Source organism: Biomphalaria glabrata, chromosome 1 (assembly GCF_947242115.1).
Source record: "Biomphalaria glabrata chromosome 1, xgBioGlab47.1, whole genome shotgun sequence".
NCBI classification, from domain to species: Eukaryota; Metazoa; Mollusca; class Gastropoda; family Planorbidae; genus Biomphalaria; species Biomphalaria glabrata.
The window spans coordinates 89,156,410-89,168,484 of record NC_074711.1 but is presented as its reverse complement, the minus strand read 5'-3'; the positions used below and the strand labels follow the sequence as shown (position 1 = coordinate 89,168,484).

The 12,075-nt window shown below is 41.2% G+C and overlaps 1 protein-coding gene across 3 annotated transcripts in view; it reads right to left on the bottom strand.

The window, feature by feature from the left end:
• Window positions 1-12,075, bottom strand: part of LOC106070452 (lanosterol synthase-like) — a 30,548-nt gene that overhangs the window by 14,911 nt on the left and 3,562 nt on the right. Inside the window, exons 1-3 of one of the 3 annotated variants that reach the window (XM_056018445.1) lie at window positions 2,967-3,018; window positions 1,318-1,520; window positions 106-244 (exon numbers count right to left, since the gene is read on the bottom strand). In XM_056018445.1, the coding sequence (XP_055874420.1) occupies window positions 106-244; window positions 1,318-1,509 (331 nt within the window). In that variant the 5' untranslated portion in view covers window positions 1,510-1,520; window positions 2,967-3,018. Of the gene's footprint in view, window positions 1-105; window positions 245-1,317; window positions 1,521-1,728; window positions 1,846-2,966; window positions 3,019-12,075 lie in introns of those variants that run through there. The other 2 variants (XM_056018444.1, XM_056018443.1) reach the window with 2 other exon arrangements.

Sequence of the window (12,075 nt, the reverse complement as noted above, 5' to 3'; positions counted from 1 at the left end):
TCCATCTCAGCCACTTCTGCTGAGCCCCATTTAGCCTTCTCTCTATTTTCGCACTGGTTCAAAAGAATGTTGCCAAATGAGAGAGAAATGTTCTATGAATATTACCTGGGGTTAGAAACAGAGGGCCCCCGTAGTCACCAGCCCAGTGACCATCTTCAGCTTGAAGCTTCGAGTAAAACTTCATCCCATTTAGAGCTGCATCTTGAGCTTTCTCAGCCTTTGGTAAATCTGGCGCCTCGGCACTCTGTGGATATTTATTACTAATATGTTAATATGTTTTTTTTAAGATAGCCATGTCGACATGGCACTAACTAATGATGTAGACGTGGCACTAACTAATGATGTAGACGTGGCACTAACTAATGATGTAGACGTGGCACTAACTAATGATGTAGACGTGGCACTAACTAAGATGTAGACGTGGCACTAACTAATGATGTAGACGTGGCATTAACTAATGATGTACACATGGCATTAACTAATGATGTAGACATGGCATTAACTAATGATGTAGACATGACACTAACTAATGATGTAGACATGACACTAACTAATGATGTAGACATGGCATTAACTAATGATGTAGACATGGCACTAACTAATGATGTACACATATATATATATATATATATATGGTCCTGCAAGGTTGTCATTGCCAGAAGTGATAATTTATGTAAGCACTCCACTACCTATAAAATGCTTCCTAATGGCATGCGTCTCAAATAGCCTCTGACAAACACTTCAACTCCTGGCCTTCACGTGTGGCTCAGATATTGAGTTCGGCGGAACTGTTCTCACTAACAGGAGAAGGGGCAAAGGCGAGTAACTGGCGCCTTAACTAGTAAGCTTCTGGCAGGAGGGGCTCGTTAGCTATGGTTGGCTCCCCACCTAGGAGAAGGAAAACTCTGAATTCAAACCTCTGTTGCCTTGCAGCTATACCCAATCATGGGAAAGGCTTTGGGAGTCAACCCTTATGAAAAATCAGGAGCTGGCGACCCTAAGGCAGTTTGCAGCACCCAGTGCTACACTCTGGCAGAACCTGCGATGCCACTGACCTTAAACTGTTTCGGCACTGCCATTCCTTTGGATACATCAGCTGTGTGGAGTGGGGGGAACTGATGTGTGGGCGACATCGTTCCAACCACAGCTAATGCCCAGGCATTCATCTCATTTCCATGAGATGATCCATAGTCGCTTCACGACTGAAGGAGGCCATATATATATATATATATATATATATATATATATATATATATATATATATATCACTAAGCTTAATTTTAAATAGTATGATAGCTAAATTATTAGCATTCTCACAGTGTCCAATCCTAGGGAATGTTTTTCTAATAAAGTCTGTTCACGAGGTGTCTCCTCTACTTTTTCAAAATATTGCCATGTTTGACGTCCTTCCACATTAGACAGTCGCCACCTAGTGAGATCTGTCGCAGGTTTTGTTTTATATGGACCTCCTCTATTCCTTCTCATAGAATTCTCATATTTAAATGGCATCTTTGTGAAACCTGTTGGTGGAATACAGGATAGATATAGTATAATTATGAGTATATTTTTATATCTCTGTTGAATTCTATTATCTAGAATGTCAATATAGATAAGATATTATTAGATTTAGAAACAATTAGATCTTCTATAGACTCTAGTCATTCTAGAACTTAGAAATAGATCTACTTCTAAATTTAAAATAAATATATTTCAAAACAGATCTCTCACAATCTCTAATACTAATAGTCATATAATATAGATAGATCTACTATAGCTATAGATCTGATCTATCATTTTTCTATGCAGTAGCTGGTCTAAAGATTATTAATTTAAAATTTTAATTTTTTTTTTAAAACTAGATTAATTAGATCTAGATTCTAGACTGTTAGTACTAGTGAGTACTAGACATCCTTGGGTCCTTGGATGGAAATTAAAAGAAAGAGAGAGAATACATGTAGCCTAGTTGAAAATATAATGTTTATTAATTTAAAATAATTAATTTATAGATCTATAATTTAAATATAGATTTATTTCTGTCTGTTTCTACACATAGATTATATAGGTAGGCATATATTAATAAATAAACTATAAACGTTATATATATAGAGAGACAGAGAGAGAGAGAGAGAGAGAGAGAGAGAGAGAGAGAGAGAGAGAGAGAGAGAGGCAATATACTATAAATACATATTGCAGAAGTGAATCTACTTCTTTTAATACAATTTAAATAATTTTTAATTAACGCAGATATAATTTATTAGCAATAACATAGTGTTGTCTCTTAACGGTGCTCAATGTGCGCTAAAGGAGAAAGCACAAAAACTGCGTTTATTATAGCCTATTATAGGAGCATGAAGTGACCTGATTTATTTTAAAATAAAATCTTGACTATGAGTATGAGTGGTAATTCAAAGAAACACAGCTATTTTTATAGTCCTTTAGTTCAAATTAGTTGCAGAATAAGAATCTGCTTTCAGTTTTTTTGTAAGTTAAACCGTCACCAAATAAAAAAATAAAATAAAAATTTGACTTAGTTCCCGAATACAATACGGTGTGCCTAAGCCTAATATTATAATATAAGAATCTACTATAGTAACTACTAAGTAACTAACTAGTCTAGTACTACTAAATCTAGATCTAGTAGTTTTATTAAGTTTTAGTTTAACTAGTAATTCTACTAAATTCTAGTACTAAATTCTAGTTTAACTACTAAACTAGATCTAGATGTAGATCTAGTTCAGTAGTTGCTAGACTAGATCTACTAACTACTAGTACTATCTTATCTAGATTAATTAAGATATATATATATCTTAATAATTAAATTAATATCTACTACTATAAATAGTCTAGTTTAAGTATATTTATTATATTATGACTATCTTATATTAGATCTAAATCTAACTACTATAGACACTGACACTATAGTCTATAGTATTTTAAGTATAACTTCAGATAATTATAAATTATACCTTAACAAATCTAAGAATCTAATCTACATAGATTCTAGATCTATCTATCTTGCCGGTTTGTTTGGAAACATTTGTCTGCTGATTTAGTGTTAACCAATCATTTTGTCGCAAAAACAAAAAAAGTCAAGACTCACAGGCCTATATATTTCACATAAGTAGGCCTAAGATACGCCCAAATGATTAGGAAACGTTCCGATACCTATACCTACTTAACGAGGGTTCATACAAATTTATAATATGATTTGTTACACGGGAAGTGTGTGTGTGTGGGGGGGGGGGGGGGTCCGAAGATTTGTTACGTAACAAAAAACAATTCAAATAAAATAACAAATTCCTTGTAGATCATTTTGTCATTTTAACTTTCGTTTTTATGTTTGTGATGTTAAAACTGTTCTTTTGTTGCAGGGCCGGCCTTATAATAGGCTACTGTAACCTATAATATGCGACCGCATTGGGCCCCGCACTTTCATAGGACCAGCGCTAATTCTAAGTGTATAAATTATTAAATTAAACCATATATTATAACTTAAAACAGATTTGCCGCGCCCTCCTGTCGATTTACCAGGAGCTCCTGGAAATCTCCCGAAATTACAAAATATACGAAAAAGTCCTTAAAATATACGGAAATATATAGACAAAAATTGTCATTTTGGGGTATCATTCAATATGGAAAACGTCAATCCTACGCGCGATAAATAAAAACGGCATTATGCATTAGCCGTAATTGTGGAATCTGGTGAAAGAAGCTTCTCGCGCCTCAAACTAATGAAGAATTACTTGAGGTCAACAATTCTCAAAGATAGATTGAAACATTTGATAATTCTTGAGCGTGATCTATGTAGGAAACAGAATTATCATGCTATACTGTATGACTTTGCTACAAGCAAGGCTCGTAAAGTAATTCTGTACGTAGTAAAGAATGAATAAAATGCATAGACGAATTTATTTACTAATATAAACTCTTAAACTTCACTTATTGTCCGTTTCCCTACCCAAACTTGGCCCCGCTAAATCCGTTTCGCATAGGGCCCCACAATGCTTATTTTAAGTCCGGCGCTGCTCTTTAGTGTTAGTAAAATGTTTGTTTGTAAAATGTTTTTCATGTTTCGGATGTTCCTTCAGAGTCCAAACCTCCCGCAGAACGAAGGGGGGTGGGAGCGGACAGGGTTTGACAGTCCAGCGCGCAGCCATCCGTAGCGACGTATGAATGACCACTTGTCCCCCCCCCCCCTCTTGTTTTTTTCGTGGGGTTACTATCAGCAGAAATAAGAGAGTGATCTTTCCTTTACTTCTTGCTCGTCCAAACTGTTGAGGGAAGAAGAGAATTATATAGATAGATAGATTAGCACAATAACAGCGCCTTATGAGTCTGCATTGATGTTTGTTAACGCGCTTTATAAATTAAATTATTATTTTTTACAGAGGGTCTGACTTTCACTTACCACTGACTGTGTTGTGAAAGAATTTCGGTGTGTCATCCTTATGTTACGCCCCTGTTCTGAACCTGTCCGGTGGTTGAATGGGGACATCAGCCTAACCGGTAACGTGAGGTCAGGAATACGGAACGACAGTTGACGTCCAGGCCTATTCGGTGTAGGTTGTGAAATAGAAACTTAGTAGTGAATAAAGTGCTGCAGATTGATATTGAATAGAGCTATACGAATCCATTTAGCGCAGGGCTCTCTGGGGGACATATGGAGTAATCAGTTCGCTAAGTTACTAGGTCATCTCGTTGTTATATATATATCTATATACTGATGACAAAGTGTGGCGACCTAGTAATCGATTCTCGCTTTCACGGGAAGCCAATGGAGCGTGCGCAAGAGCGCATATATAGTAGCAGAATCTCGTCTAGTTTGTTTTTTAAAGACTATTCGAGCGGCGTTGTTCTGTATTCGTTGCAGCTTAGCTATTTTGTCATCAGGTATACCTGCTAGCACGACCTTGCAGTAGTCAAGGCGGGAGAGTATGAATGCCACAGCTAGCGTTTTTTGTTGACTCCGTTGTTAAATATGGTCGGATTTTGGCCTAATCTGCGCAGCTGCAGATAAAGACCTTTGCAGAGCTGACTTATGTGTGGGTCGAAAGATAGTGTTGAGTCGAAGAAAACTCCAAGATTCCGCACTACATGGACAAATGGAACATGGCAGTTCGTGATAAAGAGAGAATCTGTGCTTTCAACTTTTGAGACATTGTTCCTAGTGCCAATCTTAATTATTTCTGTCTTGTCTTCGTTCATCTTGAGTTTATTCTCAACCATCCAATCGCTCACCCTTGCAACGGTACTACTGATTTTCTCTGCCAGATGCGACACCTCTGAGGGTACTGATGAATCGTATAACTGTGAGTCATCGGCCAAGAAATGGTATAAGATGCCGGTTGGCCGTATGACACCGCTGAGTGGATATATATATATATATAGGAATGCCCGGGCCGATTTTTGACATCCAATCCGCCTCTGTTGACGCCAATTCACCATTCTAGTTTTAAGCATTATAGATCTATTAGGCCTATAAAATTTGTAAGCCCTTTCTCTTGTAGCGCAAAGTAATTTTTATTATTTAATTGGGAAGAGTTATCTTTCCATATCTTATCTTATAAATGACAGATTTGGGGCTAAATGACAGATTTTGGGATTTTGAAATAATTAGACAAAATAAACAATACAATAAAGACGAAAACTGGTTACCTGAATCAGCCAGAAAAATTAATAACTAACAGAGCCTATAAATATGTCTCTTTATAACTATAGTATATATTATCTTATGAAATAGGCCTACAAATGTTACTTCAAAAAAAAAAAAAAGGAGATGATTACGTCCTACGCGTGTTCCTAGATCATTCTAGTCATTCATCCTCACGCATTTAATTCTGCACCTAGTCATTGGTTTTCCTAGCTGACTCCAGGCAACCCATTCCAAGCTCTAAATAGCAATAGGAAAGAAAGAGCTTTGTACAAATTTGTCCAGCATATGGAATGAGCCTTTTTATCTGTGTTAACATGCACTACTATTTTAACACATGATGGATACATTTGATCTAGCTCATAGGTCTATATATATATTGATGTAGTGATTGAATGTTATTACTATTATTTTTTAAAAGTCGAAACTTATTTTCTTTCCTGTATAAACATTGAACCACGTCTATGCATTGACTAGACTAGGCAATATCCGCATTGAGCGTCGGTATTTACACTCCTGGCCATTTTTTCTGCGTTGTCAAGGATCAGGATCAAGACCAAAAGCATTATCAAAAGGGGGAATAACCTAGTTGTTTTTTAAATACCGACTTCAATCACGGATAGGAAGAGAGAGAAAATAAACTAATAGAAATAATAGAGCTCACAGACCTATATAAAATACCGACCGTAAATACGGATAGCTAAGAACTAAGAATATACACTATTACTAGCAGTAGTTTTGAATAGGGGGAGGAGAGAATAGTATATTATTATATAATTAATAAATATATTCTTATTAATTACACCTTGGTTACAATGATTGCAGAAAAAATAGTGGATTTAGATGTGGCATTTGTATTTGATATAGACTAGGTCTAGGGGCAGAATTTTTGGATTAAAATTTAATGTGCTGTCAACATGTAATATTTCTGAGTTAAAGTTGAGATTAATATTGAATTTAAATAGCTGTACGCATACCGGGACGTCTATCTAGTCAAATGTTAATGAAGTCAACATTAAATTATAAGTATAATAATTACATACCGGTACAGTAGTTGATCTAGATGAGGAAAAACATTATTCTAGACAGATGTAAGAGAGCAATATTTGATATAGACTATGACTAGATAATAGGTGTAGATTGTGTGTGTGTGTTAGTGTGTGTGTGATAAGAACTGAATTTAAATACACCTTCATCTTGGTCTATATAGAGATTAATGATTAAATTTTAAATAGATCTATTTAGTAATATTTTGATTACCATTTAAATAAAATAATGTTGAGATCAATATTGTATTTAAATAAATCTAGGACTACTGCAACATTTCTTGTATGTCTGTCTAGAATAATGTTGAAATAAGTAAAATACGACCTTATATTTTTATTTCACCTATGGTGCTGTCAACATTTACTTGAAACGGACATTATTATTGTGATCATATTTCTTTTAGACTTCGGGCCTATTAAAATCTCAATAGACAATATTTAGCATCGTTTTTTTTTCAACGCTGGATGAGTGGATCCCTGTTTTTCTGTAGCAAAGGTTTTGGGCCTTGTAAGGGCCCCAACTGCTCCAGCTCATACTAACCACATGGGCCCCATTTGGGGGAGGAACATTGGCCCAAACAGGCGCCTATAGGGCTGAGTCTGGGCTCAGTCAGGGGGCCCAGAAAATCCCTTTGTGAAACCCTTGCGAAGCCTGTAAGGGGAAGGACTTGTGGGCCCCAACAGGGCGAAAGATAATTGGCCCTTTGGGGGCAATTAATGAAAGCCCAAACATGGCCCTTAAAGATCGAGTCTAGGCACAATGAAGGGGCCCAGATAGAAACCCTAATGGGGCTATTATGGGGCAAATGTTAAGAGGCATGAAAGGGCTAACTACATGGGCCCCATTTGGGGATGAACATTGCCCCAAATGAGGGCCCTAAGGGCTGAGTCTGGTCTCAGTTTGGGGGCTAAGATGAAGCCCTGATGGAACCCTCATGGAGTCAGTGTGGGGCTAACATTTAGGGGCCTGAAAGGGCTGAACACATGGGCCCCATTTGGGAGGCGAACATTAGCCCAAATGGGAATCCTTAGGGCTGAGTCTAGGCTCAGTTTGGGGGCCCAGAGAAGCCCTGATGGAACCTTCATAGAGCTAGTGTAGGGCTCACATTGAGGGGCCTGAAAGGGAGGTGAGCATTCGACCAAATGGGGGCCCTTATGGCTGAGTCTGGTCTCAATTCAGGTGCCCAGATGAAGCCTTATTGGAACACTCCAAGAGCCATTGGGGGGCAAACACTGAGGGGCCTGAAAGGGCTATACACATGGGCCTCATTTGGGGGATGAAAGTTGGCCCAAACAGGCGCAATCAGGGGGCCCAGATGAAGCCCCGATGGAAACCTAATTGGGCTAGTATAGGGCAAACATTGATGGGCCTGTAAGGGCTAACCACATGGGCCCCACTTGGGGGATGAACATTGGCCCAAATGGGCGTCCTTAGGGCTGAATCTGGGATCAGTTATGGGGCCCAGATGAAACCCTATTGGAACCCTCATAGAGCCATTGTGGGGCAAACACTGAGGGGCGTAAAAGGGCTATACACATGGGCCTCATTTGGGGGATGAACGTTGGCCCAAACGGGCGCAATCAGGGGGCCCTGATGAAGCCCTGATGGAAACCTAATGAGGCTAGTATAGGACAAACGTTGACGGGCCTGTAAGGACTAACCACATGGGCACCATTTGGAGGTTGAACATTGGCCCAAACGGGCGCCCTTAGGGCTGAATCTGGGCTCAGTCAGGGGGCCCAGAAAATCCCCTTATGAAACCCATTTGGGGCCCATCTGGGGGATGAACATTAGTCCAAATGGGGGCCCTTAGGGATAAGTCTGGGCTCAGTTACGGGCCCAGATGAAGCCCTGATAGAATCCTCATGGGGGCCCTAAGGGATAAGTCTGGGCTCAGTTAGGGGGCCCAGTAAATCCCCTTATGAAACCTGTATGGGGCCAGTAAGGGAAAGTACTTGGCCCTTTGGGGGCAATTAATGAAAGCTCAAACAGGGACCTTAAGGATTAAGGATCAGGGGGCCTAGATGAAGCCCTGAATGATCCCTCTTGGGGCTAGTATGGGGCAAACAATAAGGGGCCTGTAAGGGCTAAACACATGGGCCCCATTTGGGGGATGAACATTGGTCCAAATGGACGCCCTGGGCTAAGATAGAAGGCCCAGGTGAAGCCTTGAGGGAACCTTCATGGGGCCAGTGTGGGCCAAACATTGAGTTGTCTGAAGAGTTAATCAAATGGGCCTCATTTAGAAGATGAATGGGTGAGTCTGTGCTCAATTAGGGGGCCCAGATAACACCCTGCTGAAACCCACAAGGGGCCAGTGATGAGTGTAAACATTGAGTGGCCTGAAAGGGCTAAACACGGGCCTTTTTTGGAGGATGAATATGGGCCATTAGGGATGAGACTGTCTTTAATCGGAGGGCCCAGATAAAACCCTGATGAAACCTACGTGGGGCCAGTGATGGGGGCAAAGAGATGGGCTTATTTGGAGGATGAATGGGGGCCGTTAGGGATGAATCTGTGCTCAATTAGGGGGCCCAGATAAAGCCCTGATGAAACCTACGCTAAACACATGGACACCATTCAGAAGATGAATGGGAGCCCTTAGGGGTGAGTTTGGGCTCATTAGAGGGCCCAGATAAAGACCGGATGAGTGGATGCCTGTTATTTGTAGCAAAGATTTTGGGCCAGGTAAGGGCACCAACTGGACCAGCTCATACTAACCACATGGCCCCCATTTGGGGGATCAATATTGGCCAGAACAGGTGCCTATAGGGCTGAGTCTGAGATCAGTCAGGGTGTCCAGAAAATCCCCTTGTGAAACCCGTGTGAGGCCTGTAAGGGGAAGGACTTGTGGGCCCCAACAGGGCCAAAGATACCTGGCCCTTTGGGGGTAGTTAATGAAAGCCCAAACAGGGCCCTTAAGGGTCAATTCTGGTCTCAGTTCAGGGGCCCAGATGAAGCCCTGATTGAACCCTCATGGAGTAAGTGTGGGGCTAACATTGAGGGGCCTGAAAGGTCTAAACACAAGGGTTCCCATTTTGGAGGGGAACATTGGCCCAAATGGGGGCCCTTAGGACTGAGTCTGGGCTCATTTCAGGGGCCCATATGAAGCCCTGATGGAACCCTCAAAAGCCAGTGTGGGGCTAACATTTAGGGCCTGAAATGGTCAAACACATGGGCCCCCATTTCAGAGGTGAACATTGGCCCAAAGGGTGGCCCTTAGGGCAGAGTCTGGGCGCAATCAGGGGGCCAAGATGAAGCCCATATGGAAACCTAATGTGGCTAGTATAGGGCAAACGTTGAGGGGCCTAAAAGGACTAACCACATGGGACCCATTTGGGGGATGGACATTGGCCCAAATGGGCGCCCTTATGGCTGAGTCTGGGATCAGTTATGGGGCCCAGATGAAGCCTTGATGGACTCCTCATGGGGCTAGTGTGATCTGAAAGGGTTAATCGCATGTGCTCCATTTAGAGGATGAATTGGGGCTCTTAGGGTGAGTCTGTGCTCAATTATGGGGCCCAGATAAAACCCTGATGAAACCCACATGGGGCCAGTGATGGGGGCAAACATTAAGGTGCCTGAAAGGGCTTAACGCGGGCGCCGTTTGGAGGATGAATGGGGGCCCTTAGGGTGAGTATATGTTCATTTAGAGGGCCCAGATAAAGCACTGGGGAAACCTACGTGGGGCCAGTGATGGGTGCAAACATATGGGCACCTTTTGGAGGATGAATGGGGGCTAGTTAGGAATGAGTCTTTGTTCAATTAGGGGACCCAGATAAAGCCCTGATAAAACCCACGTGGGACCAGGGATGAGGGCAAACATTGAGAGGTGAGTTTGTGCTCAATAAGGGACCAGATGAAGCTATAGTGAAGGTTAGTAAGAGTCAAACCTTGGAGGAGGACTAAAGCGCTTAACACATGGGCCCCATTCGGAAGATGAATGGGAGCCCTTAGGGTGAGTCTGTGTTCAGTCAGGGGTCCCAGATAACACCTTGATGAAACCCACATAAGGCCAGTGATGGAGGCAGACATTGAGGGGCCTGAAAGGGCTAAATACACGGGCTCCATTCAGGGGATGAACTTTGGCCCAAACTCAGGCTTTTTTTTTACGGGGGTTCTCCCCCCCCCCCCCCCCCACTTCGCCATTCGTGTGTGGTGTCCATAATTAATTAGCGTATTTTTCTAAGTTGTATGTATACACACACACACACATATATATATATATATATATATATATATATATATATATATATATGCGGCCCCCCATTCCCGAAATTTTGTTAATGCGGCCCTCGATACAAAAGGTTGCCCACCCCTGATTTACACTTTCGGAAATATTTACGGGCCCTAAATATGAGAGCGTGTATGTGTCGGGGGCGGCTCCCCGACAAAATAGCGGGAGCAAAATAGTGCCGCCAAAACAATGGCGTGAAAAAAATCTCTTAAATTTAACATATGCACAAATTATGCAAGAATTATAATAATCTGCTGATTTTTTGTGATGGAAAATAAATGTTAAAGTACTCTCTTTCTCTGCAAATATGGCATACTTTTAGAACTACTAATGCTGAAGAAGATAGAGACCACAACAAAAATGCTATTCAGGACCTTCACTTAAATAAGTCCGGTACTTTTATACACATTATATATAGCCTAAGTATGCCCTACTTTGTCGGGAAATTATGTCGGCGCTATTTTGTCCGCGTTTGTTTTTTTGTCGGTTCAGCGTCGGGGGCGCATTATAAAGCGGGTTTTTCCAAATTATGTCAAAAGACTATGTGGGAGGAATAACGCTGCGCGGGTAAAAAAGAAATGGGGACCTAGAGAGCGAAAGAACGAGAGAATGGGCCGTGACATTGCAGTGTAAGTCACATTCATTCTCGGGCTCAAAAAGTATGTTAGGTTGATGTTAGGTTGATCGTTAAAGCATGGCCCGTTTATTAAAAAGTGCAAAGTAAATTATGCGACTTGCTCAATCGGACCTGGACGTAAGGGAAATTACCAAAGGCCTGGAAAGTGGCCACGATAGGAAAGGCGGCCGACCGACCTGACAGCTACAGACCAATATCCCTAACATCGTTTGTAGGGAAAATAGCTGAAAGAGTGATAAACAGAAGGCTCATGTGGTACTTGGAAGAAAGCAAAATCATCGCACCTGAAAAGGGCGGGTTCAGGCAACATAAAAGTGCAAATGATCAAGCGATGGTGTTTATGCAGTCAGTAGCTGACGGTTTCCAGAGAGGTACGGTAAGACGCAAGGGCGAATTGACACTGGCAGTATTTTTAGATCTTAAGCCTATGACAGAGTTTGGAGACAAGGATTATTGCTAAAATGAATGAACCTCGGAGTATGCTCAAATATGTATCGGTGACTA